This window comes from Artibeus jamaicensis, unplaced genomic scaffold, assembly GCF_021234435.1.
Source record: "Artibeus jamaicensis isolate MK-2021 breed Jamaican fruit bat unplaced genomic scaffold, CSHL_Jam_final contig_755, whole genome shotgun sequence".
Classification (NCBI taxonomy): domain Eukaryota; kingdom Metazoa; phylum Chordata; class Mammalia; order Chiroptera; family Phyllostomidae; genus Artibeus; species Artibeus jamaicensis.
In genome coordinates, this window is record NW_026521950.1 from 1,182,322 (window position 1) to 1,202,008 (window position 19,687).

General features: G+C 63.4%; 1 protein-coding gene across 4 annotated transcripts in view; it reads right to left on the minus strand.

Annotated features, from left to right (window-relative positions):
* Positions 1–19,687, minus strand: part of ZNF536 (zinc finger protein 536) — a 316,452-nt gene that overhangs the window by 72,751 nt on the left and 224,014 nt on the right. The window contains exon 7 of one of the 4 annotated variants that reach the window (XM_053672200.1): positions 17,553–18,013. The exons of the other annotated variants lie outside the window; for them this stretch is intronic. Coding sequence (XP_053528175.1) covers positions 18,006–18,013 — 8 coding nt within the window. The 3' untranslated portion in view covers positions 17,553–18,005. Of the gene's footprint in view, positions 1–17,552; positions 18,014–19,687 lie in introns of those variants that run through there. 4 annotated transcript variants of the gene reach the window in all.

The window sequence follows — 19,687 nt, forward strand, 5'->3', positions numbered from 1 at the left end:
GGCCCCGCCGACCTCCTCCTGCACCTGCTGGCTCCCCGCTACCTGGGTAGGATTCCCCCATTCTTCCCAACCACAGCCTGCCGGCAGAGGGCTTTGTTCTGGAGGGCGGGCTTCGGGAGAACCACAGAAAACCAACACTAGACCCGGAAGGGCCCTCGGGGACACTCCAGCCTAAGCCGGGTGCGCTGTGGCGGGGACCGGGCCCAGAGGAAATCAGCTGATCGGGGTGGGCGGGGAGGCTGGGCTCACTGCCGCCGGCCATGTCTCTGCCCTCCCGGCTGCAGAAAGGGGTGCCAGCTCCCGGCTCCGCAGGGGGTCCAGAGACCACAGAGGGCTCACGGCACACGCGGGGAAAAAGTTTATAAATCCCCCCTCTGGCCGGGCCCACCCCACGGAGATGCACGAAAATCAAAGCAGGAAGCTCCCGCCTTCTCCAAACCCAGAGCGGAGCCAAAGCTCTGACAGCCAGAGGCTGGAAGTCACCGGGAGCCACAAGATGCTCACGTCACCCACTCTCCACGGCCCGAGACACATGGGGACCCAAGGGACAAGCTTGACCACAAGCCACCCACGAAGAGAGAACACCATTCCCCGTGTCCCTGGCCCGTGGCCCGCGAGCAGCAGACCGGGGCTGGGAGACGCGAGGGCCGACTGTCCAGCCCATGGACACGGGCCACCCGACGCAGCCAGAGGGTGGCTCCAGGCAGTTACCTCTGCTCTGTCACAAGCAGGGACCGTCTCTGGCGCCACTGACAGCTCCCCTCCACGTCCCCTCGACCACCCGCCAAAGGCTGCAGGGAGAGGACAGTCGCTGGCTGCCCAAGGACAGTTCTCTGGACGTGGAAACACACTCAGCCTCCGGGCAGGCCCGGCTGGAGGTGCCAGAGGTAAGGCCCCTCGACGCCACCTCAGCCACAGGAACAGAGGCGAGGCAGGGTGAGCCCCCGGCGCCCTGTTCCTCGGTCACGACCACTGAAGCAAGACCTGTGTCCCCTCCCAGCAGCCCCACGGGGTGCAGCTTGGTGAGGCGTCCTCTCCCAGTTCGCTTCCCGACCCCACCTACAGCCCCCAAGTCACCCACAGGTGAAGCGCTGTCCTCCGTCCTCAGGTGTCCATGACCTGGAGACAGGGGTCTGGGGACAGGTGCAGCAGCAGCACCGCCGGCCCACGCACATGGGGGCTCTGGCCAGGCCCCTCAGCCTCCCAGGGAAGGGACGGGGGCTGCTCGGCCGCCGGCTGAGGGGAAGTGGGACCAGGGTTGCGTCCCCAGTGGGAAGGGCTGACATCAGTGCCTGCTGCACAGACTCGGGGTCAGCAGGGTCCTCGGGGACACAGAGCCTGTCCCTCCACATGGTGCCACCGTTTCCCAGCCTCTGCCATCGCAGGTGGAGATGCTAAGCCAAGAGGGTCCACTCCTTCCCAAGCCTGTCCTGGGGCCTCCGCTCTGGGGTCCCCACTGCCCTTCCAAGTCTGCCCTCCAGCAGGTTCTCCCAGCAGCGTCCCCAACCTCACGGTGCCCACCACACCTCGGGGACCCTCCACGTTCTCGCCACACTTGTAGTAGTACTTGTAGTGGTACTTCCTGACTCTCAGAAACTTGCTTTTTTACTCGCAGTTCTTCTCAAAGGGAACCGGGCATGTGGACAGCCAGGAAAGCATCTCTCCGCAGAACCAGGGATGGCAGGAGGCCATTCTGCCCACCACCAGCAACTGCCCAAGAGGCTCCGGGACCTCAGCCGTCTCCCTCCGGGTCACGGCCCGAGAGGGGTAGTACTGGCATTGACGCTGAGGCAGAGCAGCCTCACGCTGACGGTCCCTTCTCGGCTCAATCGGAAAGGTCAGGAGAGGACCCGAGAGTCGGGGGGACTTCACGCCCCAGGTTTCTGTGGGCAGTGGGGCACTGGGGGCCGGAGCTAGAGAGGGGCGCCCCCAGGGAGGTGCAGAGCGCCACCCACCACTCTGCAGGGAAAGCCTCGCAGGCACCAACCAAGGGGGCAACTCAGCCCACGGAAGGGCCTTCCCCACGCACCAGTCACAGACACAACTCCCACTAAAACCTTGGGGGCCTCAGCTTGCGGGGGCCAGCTGCACGTGGGGGGGCAGGGAGCCCCTCAGAGAAGGCTGCAGACCCCGCCCCTCTGGGGCAGCTCCAAGCCTGTGGCCACTCTGTGACTGCATGGGGTTCTCCCCCAGAATGCTGCCCCCCCAAAAAAACACAGCCCAGCACTGTGGTGCAGGGAGTGAAGGCTCCAGGCTATAAGGCCGAAAGTCAACTATTCCGATTGACAAGGAAGGTGTGAGGGCCACGGGCGGGACCAGGCCGCCCAGCACCTCTGTTGAGACCGTCTCCTTGTGCCTGGAGCTGCCAGGCCTGCTTCTCGGAAGGAGACGCCAGGCACCCTGGGGGGCCAGCCCTGGGGGGCTCCTCGCGGGAGGCGGAGGCCGGGCCTGCGTCAGGAGGAGGCGGGAAGAACGGGAGAGGGACGCACTTGACCTGCTGGAGTCGGAGCGCGCGGCCTAGTGCTCACTGTTAACTGTTGGAGTCGTTGGAAGCCTTCTGAGACTAGATCTGACATCGGCTCGCTTTGAAGGTTTGATAGGGCTTGTAATCCATAGATTATTGGAGTTAATTTCTCTGCTGAGCTCGGCCGCTATCGGGGAAATTGCACGCAGGCTCGGAAATGGAAGGGAGGAAGCAAGGACTGGTTTGTAATTGGATTTCTGCCGGGCGTCTGTCCCAAGAAGGGGCCGCGGTGGAAACGGCCGGCCGGGGGCCAGGGCAAAGCGGGAGCCTTCCTCCGACGTGGTGGGCTCGGAGCCCTGGGACTCGCCCCCGCCCGCCCTTCACTCCCGTGGTCTCTCTCCTTGCTGTTCGGGACCCCCTCATAGCACGAGACAGAGTGGACAGTGCCCATGTACGGTTTAAATCAGCCCGGATCGGCTTCTCCATACTTTAAATTAATTTTAATTGAATCTCATGCCTTTGACTTTCATTTACTTCTAAATGAGTTTCAGTTGCAGAGTTTGGAGTTGACAAGTTTTAGTGTTTTGATCATAGATTATTATATAATGTTGACAAACGCTTCCCGGACCGCCGCGCCGCATATTAAGTGCCGCGCCGCGAAGCCCGCGGTGTGCTCGCTCCACGCACCGTTCCTTGGGTTCGCAAAATGCAGGCTGTGCTAAAAATGTAATTAATTTCCAGAAGGCCCAATTGCCTCAAGAAGTGATTGCAAATAATTTGCTCGTTTACGGCCATCCTCAGGAAGGTAGCTAGCCAGGAGGGGCTCTTAAAAAATGATGTTCGGGATCGGAAATGAGACCAGTGCAGAGGGAGAAGGGAAGGAGGGAGGGAGCCCCGGGTGGCCCGGGTCCCTGCTGGGACCTCGCTGCGTGCAGGCCGAGCCGCTGGGCCAGCCGTCCCCCGGTTCTGGAGGGGTGCACCCCCTTTCACTGAGCAACTTCCAAGTGCAGTGTCCCTGGAGGAGCCGGGTTGAGTTGGGAACCCAGGGGTCCCAGGCTGGGCTGTCCCAGACCCGCCAGGTCCCAGCAACAGAGGGCTGAGCGGGTCCCACTGAGATCAGCGAGCCCGGCCAGACCGGCAGACTCGGCCCGCTGGACTGGACGCAAGCGGGGACAGAAATGATCGTCGGAGAGGCTACGCTCTGGGAACTTTGTCCCACAGCCACACTAACCACAGTGGCATCTGTGGAAGACACTTCTCAGCCACATGACGAGGCCAGGACACGTGGCCTCTCCATGGTGCCTTCCACTCCGAGCACGGACCCTCACCACTGGTTTCCGGAATGATTAAAGCAACGGCTGGCTCCTGGGCAGCAGCGCGCACCCAGCGGTCGACGCCTGGGCCCCAAGCCCTTTGCCTGTGCAATCTTACGGAGCCAGCAAAGGGGAGCCCTGGACCCCAAGGCCACGTAGTCACAGGTAGCAAAACAGGGACCCAAACTCAGTTCAGTGGGTGCTGCGGCCAGTTCTCAAAATGATGCCCCCTAGCGGGACGCACTGTCCAGAACCTGCCCTCTCCCCTCGGACCTCATGCTGGACGGAGCCCAGAACAGGACCGCCTGCCCCACGAGAGGGCCTCGGGCGGAGTGACTGCATGGCCTCCGGGCACCCCTGGAGAGCTGGCCCGCCCCCCACAGACACGGGGAGTGCCTGGGGCCACAGCTACTGCAAGGTCCAGCTTTCCTCCAAAACCCTCTGCAATGCCACTTCTGAACTGAAACAACCCTTTGATTTAGAGAGCTGACCTATCTATCCGTCAGTAACCAGGGTCCGGTGCGGGCAAAGTCGAGGACACAGGGGCAGGAGCCTGTCTGCGGCGCAGGGGCCTCGGTGTGGGGGCTGCGCTCCCGGACCCCTCGGACGGACGAGGGACCAGCTGTGCTCTAACAGGGCGATTCCAGCCACCCCGCTCGCCTGCAAACCGGCCCCGTCCCCTCCCCAGGAAACTCGAGTCTGATTTTAATGAGCTTCAATTGGAATGTGGCCTTTGAAAAGTACTGCATTTGAAAAGACGGAACATTAAATTTTGTAATGATGTAAAACATCGTCAGTTTTTGACAGGACAATGGTGCTTATTGTGCTTTATGAGTCCACTGGCGATTCAAAGGTCACTCTGTATGTGGCTCCGCAGACAGGGGCCGCGCGGAATGAAAATTAGGTTACATGTGATCAGCTTTATTATTAATCAGATGAAAATGGATTTTTAACATTTTTCTAATGAGCAACAGAGAAGGAAGAAAACACCAGGAATATAAAAAAAAAAGCTACAGAAGAGAGGACCCAGGCCAAGGCCAAGAACGCACCGTGGCCGCTTGTACAACGGGCCTTGAATCCAAGACGTTCAAATACTATTTCAGGGGACAAACGCAGCCGCGACTTCTGGGGTCACGAATGCAGAGAAAGTGTGGAGACACCTCCTCTCCGTGTCTGTCACCCGCTGACAGGCTGACCCCCAGGAGCCTGAGTCACCACGGCCCCGGAATGCCGGGCAGGCCAGGCGGCGCCGCCACCTCCGCCACAAACCCTGCTGCTCAGGGTCGTCACTCGGCTGTAAATATGGGTCTCGGACGGGAGCCCGGAGCCCAAGGCCTCGGCCGAGACGCAGATTTACGCGACGCTCACCACCCGCCCCCGTCTGGGTTTCTGAGCTTCTCTATGTCTGAGGTTTCGGACACGGGGTATTGACAGGAATGGGAATTCTTTTTAAGAAAAACTATAAATAAAGGTGAAGAGTTGGGGATTTTTTTCATCTCTTATTTAAATCAAAAGGTTATTTTTCAAGGTACTTTCTGCAAAGCATAGCCAGGTGTTTATGAAATAAACAGGCTTCCTTATCCAAGCAAATAAAATTGGTGACAGAGCTGTAAGCCACAGACAGCATGATGGGCATGTGACCAGGGAAACTGAGGCAGGGGCAAGGATGCCACCCCAGAGGGCCACTGACTGCTGGCCGGCGGGGACGGCTGAGTTACTCCGAGCATCACCCCGGACAGGAGCTGACCCCCGGTGCACCCCGCAGCTGTGCAGAAGCAGAGCCGGCCCACAGGCCTCCCAGGCAGCCCCGGGAAAGTGCATCGTGGGCCCAGCAGGAGCGAGGGGCCGAGGGCAAATGGCACGGGCAGTGGACCCCACGACTGTGAACAAAGCTGGTGTCCATCCTGCAGCCACAGGTGTGAAGACGCCCAGCACAGATGGTGCCCCTGGGGAGGCCGGAGCCAACCACCGACACACAGCGGTGACAGGGTGGAGTCATGCTCCGGGAGGAGGCAGCAGGAGGACCAGACCAGTGCTCACAGTGCTCGTCACAGAGGAGGCCGAGGACAAAGCCTCGGCCACACACGCAGGCACAGGGATGTGTGTCCTGGCTGCCACCACAGGGCCTGCCGTGCCACCAATGCCTAGGCCCCTGGGCTGCCACCCTGGTGGCCCTTGCCAGCAGCCAGCACAGTCCAGGTGGTGCCTTGAGGTTGCCCACCTGTCCCGATGTCAGAGGGGGGCCAGGACTACGGCATAACCAGGGTGCCCACAGAGTAACCAGGGGGCTCACGGCATAACTGGGGGGCCCATGGCATAACTGGGGGCCAACGCCTAAGCAAGAATGTGGGGCCAGTTCCAGGCCGACACAGCAGAGCAACCGGCCAAGTGCAGGGCCTCTGAGCTGGGCCTTTGGTCCGCCGTGGCCCAGGTCCCCGCGTGGTCCCCAGGGTGCTGGGTCATCCGCGCCTGTCCCCGCCCTCCACCGGTCTGCTCTGCAGAGCTCCCCCCACTGCCGCCAGCCAGCGTTTGGCCTCGGGGCCTGGGGCCCTTCCAGGCCTGGAACATACTGCCCTTTTCCCCAGGCTAATCCAGTGGCTTCCTTCCCAAAACTGCATGAACGTCCCCACTTAGGCCTGAGAGACGTTCGCTGAAGACTGGCCAGAGGGAACAGCAAAGGAGAGAGGAGTCGAGGAGTGATTGTCAGGAGAGCCAATGCAGACCTGGGCTGCGGGGCGCGTCCCGGCCACGTCCCGCCTGGAGGACGAGCCGCAGCTTGCAGCCCTCCCGGCACCACCAGACTAACCACAACGGAGGGGGGGGAACGTCGTCCCCCCCCCCGTTTCCCGCCCGTCACCTCCATCCTGCAAGACCCAGCAGGGCCAGGGGCGGGTGGTAAGTCACTCACTGAAAGTCTGTTCGCACTACTTTTATACATGTTGTCAGGCGGTGAGTGTGCGTGTGCACGCATGCACACGCTCGACCCTGGGAGAGGCCTGGCTGACGGCACAGAGGCTTCGAACTCACGGCCTGGGTCCACGCGAGCCAGGAGCCTGGCACCACGCCTGCCCCCCTGACCTGCTGACCCACTGACCCCTGCCGCCCGGCCCCTGGCAGCAGAGAGCGAACGGGTCCCGCTGTCAGGCCGACAGGCCGGCCCCCGGGGGAAGATGTCACTGGGCAGGGGGAGGCCGTGGGCGCGGGCATCAGGCCTCCGGGCAGCCCTGCGGGTCCCCCAGGCCTCGTCCACGCAGGCCCAGCCCCACGCCCGCGGCAAATCCACGCTTCTGTGTGCGGTACATCACACGCTGCGCCGCAGAACCAAAAGCAGCCCTGCCGCCTGTCCCCCCCACACACACGCCAAGAGGGTGTCTGAGGTTGCCATAGCGCCTAATTTTACCCCTTGTATCGGGAAACAGACAGCGCTGCCGCGAACCGGGAGGCGGGTTACCTCGCACCTCCCACAGGAGCCGGAACGGCAGGAGATGCAGATGACGGAGCAGCTGGGAGAGAAGCACTAAGAAATTCACCCAAAATAGCTCCTCGCTGGAAAGCCGTCTGGCCAGACGAGAACGGGGCCCTGGAAAGAGAACGCAGCAGCCAGTCTTGGCAGCGCCCCCGCCCGCCCACCCTCGGGGGGCAGCACCGACCTTGTGGCCCGGGGGGAGGGGTCGAGGACGGGCTGACCCTGCCGCTGGCCGAGGTCGGCACGGCAGGCTGGTCTGAGCAGCGGCACTTCTGAACCTCCGTGAGCCTTTCTGCCCGGAACTGGACTCGGGTTTCCGGTGCAGCCCGTGTTCCCCAGAACCAGCCTGGCTCTCTGTCCACGGGCTCCTACCGGGAGTGCTGGGCAGACCGTCCTCACAGGGACAGACTCTGCCACAGGCCGTCCCGGGAGGTGGAGGTGACAGACCCTCCTGTCGGGGGCGTGGAGGGATGGCTTTTCCCCATGGTGCTGGGTTCCCAACGCCAGGCGACAAAGCCCCCTAGTTTCGTCTCCCTTTTCCCCCCAGAGGTGGGGATGGTGTGCACACAGCCAGGCAGGTGCTGTCCTACCCCAGCCATCCCCCAGGTGGCCAGTCAGAACGACGGTGCACGGGAGTGCCGGGACCAGGCGGAGGGGCTCCGGGGCAGCCGTTGGGTGATAGGAAGCCGGGGCACAGGGCCGGCCTCTCGCTGCGTGGGGACAGCCCCGGTGAAGTGGCATGAGTCCTCCGTAGGGTCAAGTGTCTGCAGCTGCCCACATCCCTGAGTGAAGAAGGCTGTGGCCATCGGGACCCTTTCCTGCCCTTTGCTGTCCTCTCTTGGAAGTCCCCAGCGGTGGATGTCACCAGAGCCTGGAGCAGAGTCCCACAGGCACGCCACACTCAGCTGGCGGTCACCGCCAAGCTCCAGGGACCTGCCACCCCATAGACATGAACTCCACTCTGCTGGGGTCCAGCCCACCCAGACTCCTGCGCCCCACCCGCTCTCCACGCCCACCTGCCCTCTGCAGGGGCGGCTCGTTCTCAGCTGAGCGCTCGGGGCCTTTCTAAGGAGGGGGCTGAGCCGAGGCCCCAGAGGGGCCGTGGGAACAGAGCCGGACATCAAACAAGCCCGCTGGGGCGTCACACCCTTTGCCGATGGGGTGACGGCGGACCACTTGTCTACGGGGTGTGTTCTGATGACTCCCAGAGGGGGGGCGGTTTCTGGGGGGGCGATTTCGCATAATTCCCTCCCTGACTCAGATGCGACAGGCCATCTCCAGAGTCGCCCTGGCTGCTCTCACCGCCAGTCCATTAACGACATCGCAATTGTGAGGACACATCGCTGACATGCAAAGGGGTGTATTTACTGGTCTGTTTAAAACACCTGTTTTAACTGCGACTCCTCAGCCCTTAAAACAAAGTAGGGGACAGGCGGGTGCAGGGGGTTTGGCCCCGGGGGGGTGGTTCGTGCCGTTGTCGGAGGCGCCGGGATCTGCTCGGGCACCTCCGTGACGGCACCTGTGCTGAGTGGCAAGGTGCTGTTTTCCCTCCGTGGAAGTCGAAGCCACCGTGCCCCCCACACACACACGGTTTGATGGGGGAGGCACGGTCTGGGCCAAGGGGCCAGAAGCATCTGCCTCCCTCCCTCTGGATTCTTTGCAAAGATTTTCTTAAAGACCCAAGAGCCACGGTGACATGACGTCCAGGGAGGGTGTCCGGGGAAGGTGTCCCCCCGAGCGAGCTGGACACCACACCGTGAGCTGGGGACAGACTCTGTCACATACGCAGCCAGGAGTCCCACCGGCAAACCTGGGCACCGGGACCTCTCAAGCCCAGCACTGGGACTGTATGGCAGGCAGAGCTTGGTGGGCCTGCCCCGTGTGCTGGAGGGTCCTTAACATCCCCCGGGGTCACCCCTCTGCCAACTGTACCCCAATGTCACACCCCCTAGAGAAGAGAGCCAGGCAGGTGCAGAACCATGCGGGGCACAGCACCGCAGCCTGCTTGGCGAGTTGCACACAGAAGGTTCCAGAACCCTGCTCTGCCTCTCCTGTCTGAAGCTCTCTGAGCCCTCCTGACCCAGAGGCAGGTCCCTGCCCCAGAGGCAGGTCCAGGTGAGGCACGGAGCGGGCGGACCAGAGGGACTCAAGGCTGCAGCGGGACGGTGGCCGCAGGAAGGGCCTCTTCCCAGAGGAGCCCAGGCCCCTTCGTTACCGGGTCACGGGGCCCTCCACCTCCCCAAGTGCACAACTGCCTCCACGCAAACCCACGGGGGGCGTGACGTGGCGCCACGCGTGGCCAGGAGTCCCAGGCTCTGAGGGATTCTGGTCACCTGAGTGCTCCGCAGCCAGACTCCTCTCTGCCCCGTGTCCCTCCAGCAGTGACCGGGAGGCACTGTCTCAGAGAGACAGGAAGTATCTTCCAAAGGGAGCAGGCGAGGGACCCTGGGGACCCGCACTGCCGACGGCCTTGCTCCTGCGCCCTCCTCCCAGCCCCTCCTCCTCCCAGGCTGCTTCCCGTAGCAGGGACACACTGCGCCGAAGTCCTCTGTCCTCGGCTTGAAGACGGGTCCCAGCGTGTTAGGCCCCAGCACAGTGAGGAGTGGCCAGGGTCCCCACCCAATGTCCCATCGGAACGAGTGGGACCTGCCGTGAGTGTGGGGGGAGGGGGACCCTCTGACTCTCGCTGCCCTGAGCCGTGAGTGTCAGCTTCTTGGAGCCGACCACACACTTTAAACTAAAATGACTTTCCAGGCATCTTTGCCTTGTCAAAAGTAAAAAGTTCCGTGTAAGGAAACCCTCATCTCTGCTCCCATCCATCCGACTTCAACCTAACTCGATATTTAATAAACACAATCCTCTTGGTGAAGAACCTCACACAAAACGCAGGGTGTCCATGGTTTTCGAGACCCGGAGCGGGTGGAACGTGGGCCCCGCCGACCACTCGGGGGCCCGGGGCTTCTCGACCTCCTTCGCTTCTTAGGGGCGGTTCGTTCCTAGCAAGTCTCCAGAAAGCGTTCATGTATTTAATGCTCCTGACACCAAAACGCTACCTACCACCGCACAATTGCCATTTTATCTCTTTTAACTCCTCCGGCTTGACGTGTTTAAAAGGGCAGAAGCAGAAAACCCTTCGATAACACCCAATTTGTGCATCTGCGACTCCCCTCCGACCGGCACAGGCGCCATATGTTTTTAATTATCCTAATAACCCTAAAGAACCTGTTCAGTGGGAAACACATACGATCCCGTTATTACTGGTTTGTAATTTAAACAGTTTTAACAGAAAAGGTCTGCCTGCAGGGGAGCGACCGCTCGGGGCTCAGATCCCAGCCCTCGACCTCGGGGGCTTGGGCTCGACTCCCACCCACGAGGCGGGACCACCCCCCCCCGCCCCGCCTGACACCAGTAATTGGTCACATGTGACTCCGCTCCGTGGGACTTCAGAAGCCGTGATCTGTGGTCCCAGCGAGGCCGGGTCCTGTCAGAGCCTGACACGGTGACAGCGAGGTTGACACATATTAGTCTGCTCTGACCCTGGCTGGGCCACCCACCGCCTCTCGTCCCCACCTGGGCCCCAGGGAACGATTGTAAGGTCAGGGTCAGAGGCCCCCCACCTTTGCAGGGAGCAGGGCAGACTGCAGCTTTTTGCCGAGGCTGAGAAGTGGCTGAACAGATAGTCCTAAGAATGGCTGATTCTCAGACCAGGAGACCAGAGGGATCAAGGGCGACTCGACGAGACTTTGTCACCCCCGGAGAGTGAGGACGCCACAGGCGCAGAGGAGACTTGACCAGGGTCGCCAGGCGGGTTCAAGGCCAGCGCTTCGGGTGCCCCCTCCCGCCGGCCCTGGAAGACCGGACTCTCTGCGAGGAGTGGCCCATCCCCCCCGGACCCGGAGCTGCGGCTCCGCGGGAACAGCTCTCTCTGTGTGGGGGGCACTGTGTCCATCTGGGTGCCTGTCGCGCCACACGAGGACCGACCGCACCGCGCTGGTCACCCCGGGGGGCCTGGCTTCGATGCTCAGTGTGCCCCCGACTCCCCGGGTCATCCCGGGTAGGGACAGTAGCTCGCCTGCTCGTCCATGTCCTCACTCACAAGACGGGAGAAGAACGGCCCAGTCCACCTCGTGGGATTTCTTCTCGGAGTCAACAAGAAAAGACCGTGCGGGTCACCCTCTGTGAGGCGTCCCTGCACGTGGCAGGTATTTAATATTTAAAAGTGACCTTGGGAGACGAGGGGACAGCTCAGAGCAGCGTGTCCTGCTGATGAAGCCAAGGGGGCAGACTCTGGGGACAACAGTCACATCCTTACACACCAGAGCCCAGACGCCCGGCTTGGTGTGGACAGAACTGGGTCACAGAGGATTTCCGGTAATGCTCTCCGGTGTCTGGAGGGTGGGTGAAGGGGGGTCAAGGCCATGACCCCTAGAGGCGGTCCCATTGGCAGGCTGGGTCATACTGGGTTGCTGTGAACCCGTCTCTTTTCTGTTTTAGCTTCTACACGTGACTACGAGCCTTCATCGCTTTGATCTGGGGGGTCACAGCTGATACTGGGAATGCAATAGATGTGAGTGGGATAAGGTCGCTGATCACCAGTCTCGACCACCTAGGGACAGGTCCTCACCAGGCTCGGGGTCAGGAGGGGACGGCCCCTCAGGCGGTTCCTCCTGCCCAGCTGCGGGGTGGTCTCCCCACGGCCACCTGCAGCCAGCGAAGTCGAGGTGTTGAGGCTCCTGGATCCCGACCCGAGGAGCGAGCGGGAGGCTGTTCCATCAAGTGGAAGGGCCACCTGGGGCGGGCCACCTCCTACCATTGATCTCAGCTTCCCTGCCCACGAGGTGGGTTCTGCCAAGCAGGCGAGTTGGGGGATGCAGAGGGGCTGGGGGTCGCACTGGCTCCCCACGAAGGTGGCAGGGACACCCCTCCTGCTCCACCCCAGTGTCCCTCCCGGGGGACACCCTCTCTTCCTAGGTCAACAGGTGGGACCTGCACGTATGTGGCCCACCCCGCCCTTGGAGAAGGGAGGAAGTCCCCCAGGCCGGGCCAGCTAAGGCACCCCAGAGGCGGGGGGGGGGGTGCTTTCGTGAGTTAAAATAAAGTGGGGGGGCTATGAAGTCCCCAGCCCGGAGGGGCTGCTCGCTCCTTTGGGTGAGAAGGGGGCCCGGTGGCCACGCCTGTGGGATGTGCCCCGGGTGGCCTCTGGACTCAGCATATCACAAGTGCGTCTCAAGGTCATCACACAGATGTGCCCGCCCCCAGGAACCAGGGGCCTTGATCACAGGGCCCACCCCCCCACCCCAGGGCCGCCCCTGCTCTGTGGCCCCCCAGCTTCCGTTCCGAGACTAATAACTCACGTGCCTGCGGTCCCATCTGCACCCAGCGCAGGCCGGGCGGGGAGGGCGCAGGAAGCACCAAGTTCCCACAGACAACATCTGTCTGAGTGCGGACAATGGAGCATTATCTTGTAAATAATTCTGATTAGCGGCTGCGTTTCCTCCTCGCGACACTGGTGGGGGGCGCTGGGGGGGGGCGCCGGGACCCAGGCCTCTGGTCCTCTGGTCCCCACTCCTCCCTGCAGCATGGGGCACCAGCCAGGGCAGCGCCAGCCCCCTGCCGCCCCCGCCGCCCCCGCCGCCCCCTCCCTGGCGCTGCCCCGAGCCCTGCTGGGCCCTTGCTCCTCTTTCTCTGGCCTCAGCCCCACCCTCTGCGCCTCCATCTCCCTGGTCCGTCTCCCACTCGGCTCACACCTGCCTTCTTTCCCCCTCCCGCTCCTTCGCATCCAACTGCCCAGGTCGATATTTCCGGGCTGCTCCCCGGCGCCCTCCTGTGACCTCTGGCCCCACCTCTCCTTTTCCTCCGTCTGTGCCACTGGCCCCCTCCTGGTTCCTGTCCCACCGTCCAGCCCTCTCGGCCCTCAGCCCGGCTGTGGCTCTCCCCTCCGCACCCAGGGCTCACCTGGCCCTCCAACTGCCCTGGGACATCCCACGTGCCGGGATCCAGTCCACTCGGTGGACCCCCAGGCTGCAGGCCCCACGCTGCCCCGGACCTCAGGCGGCTCGTGGGACCCCAGGGCTCATGGAGTCCCTCCCCTCTCACTACTCGAGGGCCTCGGGATCCTGATACAGCAAACCCCTGGTCCGAGAGTCCAGGTGCCGGGCCGCCGCCCCCGCCAACCCCAGCAGCTGCTGAGAAATCGGCAGTGGCAGCAGAGAGCAGGGACGCTGTGCCCCACCCGCAGCGGGGGTCCTGGCACTTGCCCCAGGGTCCTCAGGAAAACTCCCGTAATTTAAGATTAATTGCTCTGAGTGTGACTGAGAGACATTTTCAGCCCCAAGTTCCCACATGGAGAAGGTGCAGGAATTCCGTTCTCACCGAAGCGCCTGAGATTCTCACGCCCGCTCACGGCAAAGCCGTCAGAAACAGAAAAGAGGGCAGTAGGATCGGAGGGCAGCTTTCCGTGCACCCTGGGAGTGCGGTCCCGGGAGGTGTCCCCTCTGGGGACGGGGGAACCCTGGCTGGGCTGGAGCCAGGCCCTCGGGTGACGAGCGTACACAGGTGAGCAGGGGCAGCGGGCGCCGGCTCCCCGGTACCCCACAGACCCCTCCCTGCCCCGCCGGGTCTCACCCGGGCGGGTCTGAGCTTCTGAGGGATCCCCGCCTATGCCTGCAGGGGACAGAGTCCTGCATAACTGAAATGTGGGTGACTTGTCGTTCTGCACGTCACTCACCCACACCCATTTTGCTCCCTTGAGGGTGAGCAAGGGGACGCAGACATACCAAGTCGGTTCAACTCAACGCCGACGCCCAGGGCGGGAGGGGCACCTGGGAGATGGCACGTGCTGTCCTGGGGAGCTGGGGGACGCTGGCAGCCACTGCTCTGAGCGGCCACAGGAGCTCAGTGGCGGTGTGGTGGGGGGAGACAGTCACAGGGGCGGAAGCGGCGGCCGTGCCCTGTGGCCCCTGCACTCGGAATGAAGTGTGGTGTGAAGTCTCCCTCTGGGCGTCACCAGATGGGGGGCTGGGCAGGTGTGGGGGCTCCCCCTGCCATCCCAGGAGTGACGGTGACTGTCCCCTGGGTGACTGACTGTAAAGAGCTTCGGGAAACCTCACCCTTGGGCTCAGCTGGGGACACAGACGCTGACAAAGGGAAAGAGAAAAGCCAGGAAGTCCGGCTGTCCTTGGACCCCCGTGGGCCCCGAGGTTGGATTTCATGACTCCTCCTTCACAAAAGCTATGGCAACCAGAATAAACCGAAACTCCTCAATGCTCTTCTCAGGACTCAGTAACAACATCTTCCTAACCAGCCAAGTGGTCGCTGGCTCCCCAGCAGCCGAAACCGCCCGGACCCCCACCAACCCACACGTTCACCAGGTCCTGGGGGGGGGGGGCCGCACAGAGTCCGTGTTCGAGCCTGAGGAAGCCACCTGAAAAGTTCCAGGCGAGGAGGGATCGTGAGAGCCAGAGTTTGAGGCCCAGGAGGGGACTGAGGGGACTTCCAGGTGCCCCCTCCTTTCCCGAATGGGGAAGCGGCACCCCAGAAAGAAGTGTTTGTCCAGACTCCTTGGGGCTCAGTGGCTGGCCTCCCAATGCCACGTCGGCCTGGCCCTGGGCTGGGAGATGGTGCGTGTCTTGGGGTTCGGAATCACTGGCCATGCGTCTGCCCTTCACCCTGGCGGACGGGGGACACTCGGCAGTGCCCAGGGGAGTGAAAGCTGGGCTGAGGGGCCCCCACTGGTATGGACGCTTCAATGCCTCCCTCGCCCTCTCCTGTCCCCTGGCAGGCCAGTGCCCACTCTCCGGTCATCAGAAGAGGAACACTTGCCTAACAAGGGCTGCAGAGCTGGGGGGTCAGTGCCCGGCTCCCTCCACCCTCAGGGTGACACTGAGGTGAGCTGTACTCAGGACCCGGAGGGTCTCAGGGTCACTGAGCCCCGGCCCTGAACGGTGGCCCCCTGAGCCAGCCTCCTCGCCTCTCTGTCCCCTCACTGCGCCCCCTGGGCCCTCCTTCCTGCAGCCAGGCCCGGTCTCTGGTTGGCTTTGGGAGACGGGACGAGGTCAGCCGCGGGGTCCTAGGAGACTGAAAATGGGGGGGAGGGGGCCTTGCCGAGGTGGATTCGGGCACACGTGACCTGCCCGGGCTGGCCCCTCCGCTCCTCTGACCTGGCCGTCGGCCCCGCCCTGACCCCCGGCACACACCCAGCACCCACGTCAACAGACAAAAGCAACCGTCCGTCCTATAAAAAGAGCAATAATCTGTTAGATTAATTGCGAATTTGCTTTCCTCGCTCGGTTGCCTTTCTCCTTTTATGTGGATAATTGAGAGCATATTGCATTCATCTGACAACGACTGAAGTTCAAAAGGAACACTTAACCTTGCGAGCGGTGGGTGGGCATCTGATGGGTGCGCCTGGACGACCCCACACCCAGCGGGGGACAAACTCTGGGGAAGCCAGCGGGGCCGGGGGCGGGCGCAGGTTTTCGAAACGAAGTAGCTGCGCGGTCCCCCGCCTTCACGGCGAGACACGCGCTGGCAGGCAGGTGTGCATGTGTGTGTGTGCGTGTGTGTGTGCGAGCGCACGCGCGCACGCTGGTGGCAGCAGCGATGGCGCCGCCCTTCAACCATCCCTGCGAGAAAAGGTGAATACACAGGAAAGCAATACTCGCCTCCCGAAGTTCGGATCCTTTGGGGACTTTGGACTCTGTCGGAGGGTCCTCCCAGCAAACCTGTTTTCTAGCAAGTGTGCTGAAGAAGCGGACCTGAAGACTGTCCCTTCCCTTCCCGCAGGCGGGTGGCCCTGGGCACAGCCAGCTCCCTGGGACGGGAGGGGGCCCTTGTCCCCTGGGGCCGGGGGCCACCCGCCTGGGAAGGACGAGCCTGTGCCGCGTGGCAGAGGGCAAATCCAGTCCGACTCAGGTGGGGCTGGTCACAATGGAGGGGCACGTGGAGGTGCGGGAAACAGAACTGGCAGCCACCCCTGTCCACGCTGTGACGGGGGCCGGCTCATGGCGGAGACCTGAGTCCACTCCGCCCGCACAGCGGGCAGCGTGCTCCCGAGGACCCCCAGGGGTGAGCAGGCCCCGGGGGCGGTGGGTAGGGGTGCGGTGCTCGGAGTGTGGGGATGGGGGCAGGGGAAGCTGGGGTGCCCCGAACTGAGAGACGGGAGGGGCTGGGACTCCTGCGGCTGTGCTCTCGGCGGGAGCTGTTGCCCCAGGGAGGAAGCCGGAGCAGAACCGCGTGGGGGCCTGTCAGGGGCCTGGGTGTCGGGGAGGGGAGAGAGCGCAGCGAGGCCTGGCTGGGGGCTCCTGGGGGCCTCCCTGCTGTCCACACAGGAAGCGGAGGACCTGGTCCCACCAGGACGCCCCTTTCTCCCTGAGGCCTGGCCCTCAGGCCGCTCTCAACCCTAAGCCCCAAGTCGCCCAGCGGACAGGGCCAGTGCCCGGTGTGTGGAGAGGCTGTGACAGAGGAGCCCAGGACACCTGCCGCGGCCAAGTCCGGCCAAGTCTGCAAACACCTGCCTCCTGCCCACCCGTGGCCCCAGGCCGCAGCTTTGGCTCAGAGGGGGCCCGAGGGTACTTGTCTGAACCCAGGGGAGGGCGGTGCCCCTCCTTGCAAGTTTCAAATGTAGCTTCTCAAAGCCCCGGGCCCCCGGCCTCCACAGAGGGAACCCAGCTCCCCACAGGGGACTGTGGGTCCTGCCACCAGCCGGGTGGACCCCCAGGGCAGGACCTCTGTGGGCACCGCACCCACTTCCCGGGCCCACTGCACGCCCTGTGCCTCCGTTTCCCCCGCCCACGGGGCCCCTGAGCGGTCGGGGCCTCCAGCCACAGAGGTCGCTTGTAGCGGAGGGGTGCACCCGAGTTGCCTGGCTCTCCCCACCCGCTGAGGTCACCGCACCCCAAATCAGAGGTCCCTTCATGTCTGCAAGTTGGTGAACTGGTACCTGTGGGACCCCCACAAGATGGTGGAAACGTGGCCAGCTGCCCAGCACACCCCGGGGGCCCTCCTGAGATTCCCGCCAGCGAGCAGGACGGGAGGGGTGCGGGGTGTCTCGGAGCGAATTAACGTCACCACTCAGACGCCACTGCCGTTGGCCAGCGTGTTTATTAGCGACACCAAGATAAGTTACGGAAGCATTTTAGTCTCGTCTCGTAATCCACTCCTAGTGACCTAACCGGCGAGTCCGCAGACAGCACGCACTGGAAGAGGCCACTGGACACGGGTTCGGAAAGCTACAATGGGCACGACTCACGTGCCTTCAGCCCCGGGACGCCTCCGGTCTGTTCGAATGACTGGACGGCCCTCGGGGGCAAAGCCCACGACAGTCTGCAAGTGCTGGGTGTCCAGGTGCCGTCGGGTCCCAGTCGTGTGACCACCCGACACGGCGTCACACTCGCAACTTCGCTGCTGAAACACGGGACAGGAAGGGACGGCGTCTGAGTTCTTCGACAGCGTCACTCACAAAGGGCAGGCCCGTCAGCCGCGGGCAGGGGGCTTCCAACGGCCAGCGCCAGCCACGGAGGACGCACGACTCGGGGGGTCTCTCCCATTCCGGTGACTCAGCTCGGCACCCACGGCGACGCTGGGCCCACGGCGGTGTTTTAGCCTCCCCACTGCCGGCGGTGTGCCGGGCGTAGACACACTGACGCCAACAGCGATTATGTATTCAACACACACGGGTGTGCACAGTCTTCTCTTGACTTTACGCGACCGAGGAGCGGGGACACACAGGGGCAAGTCCAGCTAGACCGACTAGGGCGGGGGGTCACTTACCTGCAAGAAAACGTGCAGATTCATTAAACAAGCCAGAGACCTGGGGGAGGGGGTCTGAGAGCACAGGCGGGGCCGCCCCTGACCCCGGACCCCCACTGCGTGACGAGGGGATGGCAATAAAGCCGCGTCTCGCAGAGCAGACCCGGCCCTGGCCACAGCGAGGACGGTGCGTGGTTGGAGCAGGCTGGCGGGCAGAGGGGGGCTGGCGGCCGGCACCGAGTGGCGGGAGATAATTGCTACTTATCGCAGGAACCCTGGGCTTTGCACACAACCCCCGAACACCGACACAGAGGGCCCCGCGCCCTGGGCGGCAGCAGATGCCACAGCAGAGCTCAGCTCAGGACGCCCGGCCCAGCCAGTGACTGCGACGGTCTCGGGGCTCCTCCTCCCTTGGGGTGGCCGGGCGCCTGGGGTCCATCCTGATGACCCCCTCAGTGCCCTCTTCCTCCCTCCCCATCTTACATCTCAACCTGGGGGAAAAGTGTGTGTGCACATGTACGTGTGTGCCAGAGGGCGACTGCGTGTGCACATGGTATCAGTGTGAGTATATTTTTGCCCACACATGTCGGTTGGGTGTGCACATGTGTACATGTGCATGTCGGTGTGTGCACGTGTGTGAGTGTGTGGGTGCTGAACCCGAGCTCTGCATGTCCCGGGCGTGACCCAGGTGGTGGGCGTGGCACGGTCCCCGAAGAGCGCGGACCAGACGACCAGAGTGGGCTCCTCTCCGCCCCAGAGGTGCTGTCGGTTCAGACGGCAGCTTCGGAGCCAAAAATGCAAAACAAAAGGGAAGGGACGTCGACAAGGCTCAAGTCGCCGGGCTTGCGGGCTCACAGGTGCCGTCTGTGTGTCTGTCCCGACTGGAGGAGCTCGGCGTTTGTTAAACGCACCAGTGCTATCTCCCTGCAGGACAAGTGCCATCCCCCGGCGGCTTTCCTGTGTCATTTCCAGCGCGGACGGGGTGGGGGTGGGGACTGCTGGAAGACTCGCAGAGGCTGCCCGTGTCCACACTCCACACGGCGTGGGGCTTCGGAGGAGGGCCAGGCAGGGCCCGCCTGGGACTGCCAGTTTCTGTGGGGGCCCCCGGGGCCAGGGGGCCGGCAGGGCACAGCGGGTGGGACAGGGCGGTGATCTGCACTGACCTAGGGGCCCGGTCCTTGTCCTTCCAAGCAAGACAACTGTCAGGCATCTACCTCTCCTGGCATCTAGCATCAGGCCCTGGACAAGCCCACAGTGCCCTCATCGCCAAATCACCGGAGTGGCCCTCCACGCCGCCTTCCCAGGTGCCCACTGACGGCTGTCGCTGAGCCGGCCTGGCGGGCGCAGGGAGGGAAGGCAGGTCCCTGCAGCTGCAGGGGAAGTGAGGCCTGGGCATCTTACCACCACAGGGACGCCGCCGTCAGGGGACCTCAGCACAGGGGCGTGGCTGCCTCGTGCCGTCCTCGTGTGGACGGTCACCTCCACTCTGAACCTCGCCCGACTGAGAGCTACTGATCCAAGCCCGTGGGCCCGTCTCCCCCCTCACATGCTGCCCCACAGCCAAGGCAGACGCCCCCCCTTTGTCCTCTGCGTGCCGTGCCATGTTGGGGTGGGGACCCGGCTGGCGTCCCTGCCACACAGGCACAGAGGTGGCCTTGCCGAGACGGCCGCGCCGGGCTGCCAGGGCTCACCACC